We start from the raw sequence: 7,288 nt of genomic DNA, 5'->3' as shown, positions 1-7,288 counted from the left end.
AGAGCACTCACCCAAGCCTGTAAGACCAGGCATAGCAACCTATGCACTGCACTGATTGACTACAAGAAAGCCTATGACCCAATGAACTCCATCAGCCATATAAGAATTTTAGTTTTATCTGAATTTAGTTAAAGGACGTTTTGGGGCATCCAGGATTTGATGTCTTTTAAGACATCAAATCCTGGTAAGACAGAGGATTTGGTAAATTTAAAGTTGATGGATCTAGACAGTGCTTTCTGTCATTTGGAAGAAGTCGCTGCTGAATGTTTTTTCTAATGATGATAATTTTATTAGTAAAGTAGTTCATAAAGTCATTGCTGCTGAGATTTAAGGGGATAGTAGACTCAATACAGCTATGACTCTTAGTCAGCCTGGCTACAGTGCTGAAAAGAAACCTGGGGTTGTTTTTGTTTTCCTCAATTAGGGAGGAATAATATGTTTTTCTAGCAGCACAAAGTGCTTTTTTATATTTCATTAGACTGTCCTTCCATGCAATGCAGTTTACATTTATTTTGTTGGAACGCCACTGTCTTTCTAGTTGTCTAGTCCTGTGCTTTAGGCTGTGGATCTCTGAGTTATACCACGGAGCTAACCTCCTCTGATTCACTGTCTTCTTCTTCAGAGTAGCCACTGTGTCTAACATTATACGTAGAGAAGCTGCAGCATCCTCTACAAGACAGTCAACCTGTTCATAAGGATTAAGGTGACTGTTCTCTGTGTATCTACAAGAAATTGAGGCAAAAAATGATGGAATTATCTGCTTGAATCTGTCAGATAAACATCTGCTATACAGTAGTAACACTTCTTTCCAGCTATTGTAAGGTCAATTATGCTAAATTCAAAGGTTAATAAGAAATGGTCAGATAACAGAGGGTTTTGGGGAAGAACTATTAAATTATCAATTTCAACCCCATATGTCAGGACAAGATCGAGGGTATGGTTAAAACGATGAGTGGGTTCATTTACCTGCTGTGTAAAACCAATAGTGTCTATTAAGGAGTTAAAAGCAGTGCTGAGACAGTTGCTGTCAACATCTATATGAATGTTAAAGTCTCCCACTACAATGACTTTATCTGTCCTAAGAACTAAGTCAGATAAGAATTCAGAGAACTCAGAATATGGAGCAGGAGGACGGTAAACAATACAAAACACAACTGGCTTCTGAATTTTAAAGTCTGGGTGAGAAATGCTCAGAGTGAGGCTCTCAAATGAGTTATAACTATGTTTAGGTTTAGGAGTAATTAATAAATCTGATTTATAAACTGCTGCTACTCCTCCACCTCTACCTGTACTTTTTGGAACATGATAGTTGATGTGACTCATTGGAGTCGACTCATTTAAAGTAACATATTCATCCTGCTGCAGCCAGGTTTCAGTGAGACAGAACAGATCTATGTGATGGTCACTTATCAAGTCATTTATTAACAAGGATTTAGATGAGAGAGATCTGATATTTAATAAACCAGATTTGATTAACTTACTGTTACTTTGTTCTGTAAGAGGAACTGTTTTCATGTTTATTAAATTCTGTTAAGTCACTCCTCTTTTTCTTTTTCGTTATTTATATTTCTTTTTTATTGAATTTATTAAATACAGTCCAGAAGTAAACACACACACACACGCACGCACGCACACACACACACACACACACACACACACACACACACACACACACACACACACACACACACACAGGATGAGTCAGATGCGCCGGCTCATTTGACCGCGGTGACATTTGTGCTGAGTCGCTCTATTGGATTCTGCTGAGTCATGGATGCTGCCTCCATGTCGCAGCTCCGCTCTCTCTCCCCTCCCTCCCTGTCTACTTGATGTCTGCTATAAAAGCTGCAGTGTTTCCATATGCACCGCTCTCCTGCAGAGGATTAAACCTCATCTGAGAACTCGGACGCCCTTTGTCTGTAAGTAGTGAACTAGACTTCTTTAAGGAAGACTGCTTATACTGCTTTTCATGCTAAAAAATATTGGACTTCAATGTCTCAGAGGTTTTTCATGCCAACAAGCCCTGCAGTTCGCCCACACTGCCATCTCAAAGTGTGTATTTCTCACTGTCGGAAAACAGTGTTTTCAAAACACTATTTTAGGAGTCTCACGGGTGAAGCCACACCTATTTGCGGAAGAGCGTATGACGTCACAGCTTCACGCTTGTTGTGGTTTGGCTAAAGCTGACGGCTAACGGCGGGCTAGCAGCCCGTAAACGGCCAAAACATCAGCGGCCGGGCAGCGTTGAAGTGACCTCGTGGTTCTAGCGGAAGAGTCTGACACTGCAGAGCCCACACAGCCCCTTGTAACGCTTTCTGCATCTTTCTGACTTTGAACCCAGGTCCTAGTGAGCTGCAGTGAAGGCCTGCATCTGCTCTGACGTAGACGTCTTTGGGATGACCCGTCACAAAGACCTGTTTTACGTAATAACGCTGAGTTGGCAGTTTGTGGCCTAATGTTTCAAACAGCAGGTTTACTGTGTGTTACTGTGTGTTATACAGAGAGCAGAGGGTGTTATAGGGAATGTAAGACCACCGAACTCCCACCCCTCCCTCCCATTCGGTTCATCACATTATTGCAGAGTTCAGTCAGTTGTTCCTTGTTTGAGCATCACACATACAGTACCTGGACTCTTTTCCCTAAATTCCCCATCTATTGTCATTCTACTCCTGCATCTCATCAGCTGGTCTGCATTATTAAACATCACTGCACCCCACAGCCTGCTTTCCAGTTCATTGTAGCCACTGTATTGACTGCTGTAAATCCCTCAATAAGCTGCAACTGGTCCAGTTGCTTGCACCATCACCATCAGCTGCTCTCTGGAACTCATGTACTATTCTAAGTCTAAGTGTGTTTGTGGCCTGTTTGTCCTGTTCAGAGCCTGTTTCTCCTGTGCAGACTCCAAACATGGCTCGGAACTTGCTGAAGAATCCCTATGGGGAAGGTAGGCTTTCTACTGATACACACATGTCTCTGCACACAACCTGACTATTACATTATACTGTGGTAATACAAGCCGACACCCTTCCTTACTAATGTGACGTTTGGTGTTTTATAGCTGTATAATCCAACATGTGGAGAAACATCTGAGTGAATTAGGTTTTAGATCCTGTTGTTTGTCATATTTAACCTTAATGTTACACACTAGAAGACGTTTTCCTTCCAGAACAGCTGGAATTCTGGGAACTGATAGTGAATGGAGGTAACGAGTGGAAGGTGGAGGACATGCCTGGAGACTGTGGCCATGACTTCTGCTTGGAAGGTGTCACCAAGTACTTTGCAACGTCCTTTGAGTAAGTGACTCTTACTTTACACCTCCTTTGTCTTGCTTATTAATGCAGAGCTGTGTGACACGTGTCTCTGTTCTGGCTCTGGGCTTATGTTCGGTTTAGACTGATGTTCAGTTTAGACTGAACATAAGTAATAATAATCATTACTCAAGACTCTGTCTGGATGTGTCACATGCAGTTTGAATGCCCCAAATAACTCGGTTGACTGACATCTGACTTTATAGATCTTTCTAGAATAGTGTGTGATCTTAAATCGTGTCTTGTAGCAGTTTGGCCACTGACGTGTGAATGAGATCAGTGTCAAAACACTTTGAGGACCAGTCAGACAAGCGCTGTATACGTGCAGAGGATTAGCACTTATCGTTTAAATGTTTGCCCTCAGGCCTTGTATTAAGAGACAGGTAATCGACCTGTTGGCTGAGGGTTACTCAGATGATGAGCTGGATGCTCAGCCTGCTGTCACAGCAGAGGACTGGTAAGACACAAGGATGCTGACGTGCAGATCACACACTTTCGACTGGCTCCTCTGGTTAACGTGTGTTTTTCTGACCAGGTACTGTGGGAGGACGGACTGTGGCTGCACATATCAGATGACTGTGTGTCTGTTGGACAACGATTGTGAGCTCATACAGGAGTTCAAATCTGAGCCTGTGACTCTGGACCCTGAGAGCGAGGACTGCTCATGGAGGAAGGTAACGGGGATGTGTGGCTATGCTTAGAGCTCATAGCGGCTCAGCTCAGCTTAGTGGTTCTCTCTGTCTGTTTCCACTCCAGGTCACGCACACATTTTCCAATTATGGCCCTGGGATGCGTTTCATCACGTTTGAACATGGAGGTAATGACACCAAGTTCTGGGAAGGTTGGTTTGGAGTGCGGGTCACAGGGAGCTCTGTTACTGTTGAAGTCTGAACAGAAAGGAAGAACCAGTGAAAATTGCTACAGGCTGTAGAGAAGCAGAGTGATACAGGTCTCCAGAGGCCTTATGACTTATACTGTACCTCACTCTATCAAGTCTATTGCTGTTCAAACCAATCCTAAGAATCCAGAATGCTGCCTAACAAACCGTTAGAACGCTGATATTAGTTGCTATATAACCTCTGCACGGCTGTTGGGGATTTAATTAGGAGGCTTATCGTTCATACAGTATGCGTAAATAAACTGGAATGTTGTATTTACCACAGAATTGACTGGAAGTGTGTTGTCCTTTACCAGAAACCGATGCAGGTGAGGCAGGAGAAACAGATTGTTACCATCAACTACTGTACATGCAGGTTTACTCTATTATAAAAATAATGTGTTGCACTAAACCATTTCACTTGTAAGTTGGTAACATCCAGTATCTGCCACTGTTCAAGGCCAGCGACTGTACACTGGACTGAATCTAGTCAAGAAGAAATACTGAAGAGGCTATAAATCATCTAAAAAGGGGATGTGGAACCTGAACTTTAAGCCCCGCTATCCTGGTGTTACACAGACATGTGAATCTGAAGCAAGCAGGTCAGGTCGGTTACATTTAGGCAGGTTAGCTTTTCTCAAAGGCTGCTTAATTAATCTCAGGGTTAACATGACGAGTGCATATAGAAAAAAAAACAAGTGTCTCAGTTGGACTCTAGCAGAACCCTTGCTGCGTGTGAAGCTTTCTGTAGTACCTCGCCTATGTTTTCTGACTTTCCTCTAAGTAACTTGCTGCTAACAAGGGAAAAATGTCAAAATAATTATTTATAAAATATATACTATAAGTCAGAAACATAGGTTGTTTATAGATTTGTTTATAGATAGATTTACCAGCATCACACAGCAGGTTAATGTAAACTTAAATACATTGTTCAACTACTTTATCTGACTCTTGCTGAAGCTTTGGTAAAAACAGACACATTTTAAAAATTTTATTTTATTTCCAACAACTGATTCCATAACTCTAAGAATGAATATATTCGTGCTGATTCCATAACTCTATGAATGAATATCATTGTGTTATAAACTATATTGTTTATCCAAAGAATATAAACAAACTAGCATAGCCACAAACCGGAAATGTAACAGTAACTTGTGCAGGTCATTGAGAGGGCACCGTTAACACAGACAGTGTATGAAGGGCCCGTCCAAGCTCCAGTACAGTGACCTAGACTCAAGCAAATAAACGCTGAGTAGGAAAGTGAACCAGGATTATTTCTACAGACAAATGCAGATGTTATAAATGTTAAATGTGCAAATGTTATTGTGTTAAACAATACAATAGGTACAAAAACAAATACATATATTAAATAAGATTATTATTATTATTATTAAATAGGATTATTTGTTCTTTTGAGCAGAGACATTAGTAAACAACTGTTTGATTTTGTTGATTGAAATCCAACTGAAACCCAAGGGCTCTGATAAATGTAGCATAAGCTTGTTGGTGCATACAGTTTAGCCCCACACATTTCTTTAGCTATTCTCACAGAGTGATCTCAGATTTCAGACATTTCACCTCATTACCCTCAGGTATATAATAATACTTTTACAGCACCATAAATGAAGTGTGTGTCAGTCACAGTTGGTGTCGTATGTGGAGACTTTGGATGAGCTTTAGGTCCTGGTCCTGAGGGAAGACGAAGCCAGAGGTGGTTGGACTTTCATCACTCTCCTTGTGACTGCATCTGTTTACAGAAGGCCTCAAACTGCTGCTGCTCCAACTCTGTCATCACCTTATTCAGAGCATAAATCTACAAATGCAGAGGAGACAGTTGATTGTACGACTGAACCCAACACTGGCTTCGCGGTCTGCATTGGGTTGACGTGTGCTGGTGTAGCCACCTCTGCTCGCTGCCGCTGTTTGAGCTCCTGCTGTGCGGACTTCTGCTTCGCTCGGTCACCTCTGGTTGGGGTGGAGTTCAGCTTTGTTTTGTCTTTACGACAGGCAGGCTCCATGTTGACGGCAGTGCACCCTAAAATCACAACAACCTACAGGTGAATCAACACCTGACAATCGGCGCGGAACAGCTGCAGGACTCACTGCATACGTTGACTAGAAGTAGCTTTAACATCGACATGCAATAGGACCACTGCATCGTTACGATACTCGCTGACCTCATTCAAACCTTGATCCCTGTCTTCAGAGCACTAAGAAGAAAACACTTACCGTAACCAAGACTAAAGAATGAAAACACCAATACTGGTAACCCAATAAACCCAGGACACAGAACTAGCTACTAGCTGTTTGAAACAAATGGGCGCCACTGCAAAACATGTCCCACGTGAACAGCGAAAGGCTCGTACCAAGGTTCCGGTCTCTATTTTATTTAGTTATTAGGTTCCAAAAAATAAATAGATGTTGTCTAGCATTTAGGACACATTCAGGTTCTTTACTTGTAAATAGTAAGTCATAATCATACTAACACTAATGACACTTTTTACTAATTTTGTTTCACAAATTTTTACTAAGTTGTTTTACTAATACAATAAGGTGAATTCAACTTGCAGCCATGGGGCTAAGCAGCTCGATCTGCTTGATCTATGTGTTGCCAGATGCTAATCTCTAATATATATGTTTGTTTTTGTCTGTTTAAATTCACTTCCTATGAATGTGGCGAAGCTGTATTTCGAGAATTCTTATGCTGTTTTCAGAGCATAGATGGACTTGTAGGAACAATGAAAATGTTTTTTATTGTCAGTGATACTGTTTATATATGTCGGTAATTTAGCACCATATACAGCTGTCTGTGTTATGATTCTTATGTCTTGTTAAGTAGATGAAACTCCCTGTCAGCATGTGTCAGCATTATATGCGACCACAAGGTGTCACACTTGTCCCACAGAGCAGTTGTGGCCCTGTTTGTCTGATGTTGCATTAACATTTATCTGTTGCGATGGTTTGGAAATATAATAACAGCAGAGCATTAAGTGAGTTGGTGCCATTAAAACATTCAGCAACACATTTGTTCCCTGACAGCTCAGTGTCTCCTACATCTTTGCTCTAGATGAAGAACAGGTAAATGGTAACTCGGAACAAGATT

General features: G+C 41.5%; 2 protein-coding genes across 8 annotated transcripts; one reads left to right on the top strand and one right to left on the bottom strand.

The window, feature by feature from the left end:
• The first annotated feature begins 1,735 nt into the window (after positions 1-1,735).
• fbxo2 (F-box protein 2) lies at positions 1,736-4,473 on the top strand. 7 transcript variants are annotated; one of them, XM_029151842.3, is made up of 8 exons: positions 1,747-1,919; positions 2,342-2,423; positions 2,502-2,525; positions 2,899-2,944; positions 3,167-3,293; positions 3,673-3,765; positions 3,844-3,982; positions 4,065-4,473. In XM_029151842.3, exons 2-8 carry the CDS (start codon positions 2,397-2,399, stop codon positions 4,197-4,199), a joined length of 591 nt encoding a protein of 196 aa, XP_029007675.1. In that variant the 5' UTR covers positions 1,747-1,919; positions 2,342-2,396; the 3' UTR covers positions 4,200-4,473. The 7 variants fall into 7 exon arrangements, with proteins under 7 accessions (XP_055365017.1, XP_029007675.1, XP_029007676.1 ...); XM_055509042.1 differs by lacking the exon at positions 3,673-3,765 and having other exon boundaries at positions 1,736-1,919; XM_029151843.3 differs by lacking the exon at positions 2,502-2,525 and having other exon boundaries at positions 1,749-1,919.
• A 688-nt stretch (positions 4,474-5,161) lies between these two features.
• svbp (small vasohibin binding protein) lies at positions 5,162-6,566 on the bottom strand. Its single transcript, XM_029151848.3, has 3 exons — positions 6,415-6,566; positions 6,090-6,220; positions 5,162-5,998 (listed from the first exon to the last, which is right to left on the bottom strand). Exons 2-3 carry the CDS (start codon positions 6,201-6,203, stop codon positions 5,912-5,914), a joined length of 201 nt encoding a protein of 66 aa, XP_029007681.1. The 5' UTR covers positions 6,204-6,220; positions 6,415-6,566; the 3' UTR covers positions 5,162-5,911.
• Positions 6,567-7,288: the final 722 nt, after the last annotated feature.

Source organism: Betta splendens, chromosome 5, assembly GCF_900634795.4.
Source record: "Betta splendens chromosome 5, fBetSpl5.4, whole genome shotgun sequence".
Lineage (NCBI taxonomy): Eukaryota > Metazoa > Chordata > Actinopteri > Anabantiformes > Osphronemidae > Betta > Betta splendens.
Note: the sequence above shows the minus strand (reverse complement) of the source record. Positions and strands in the feature narration are given on the sequence as shown.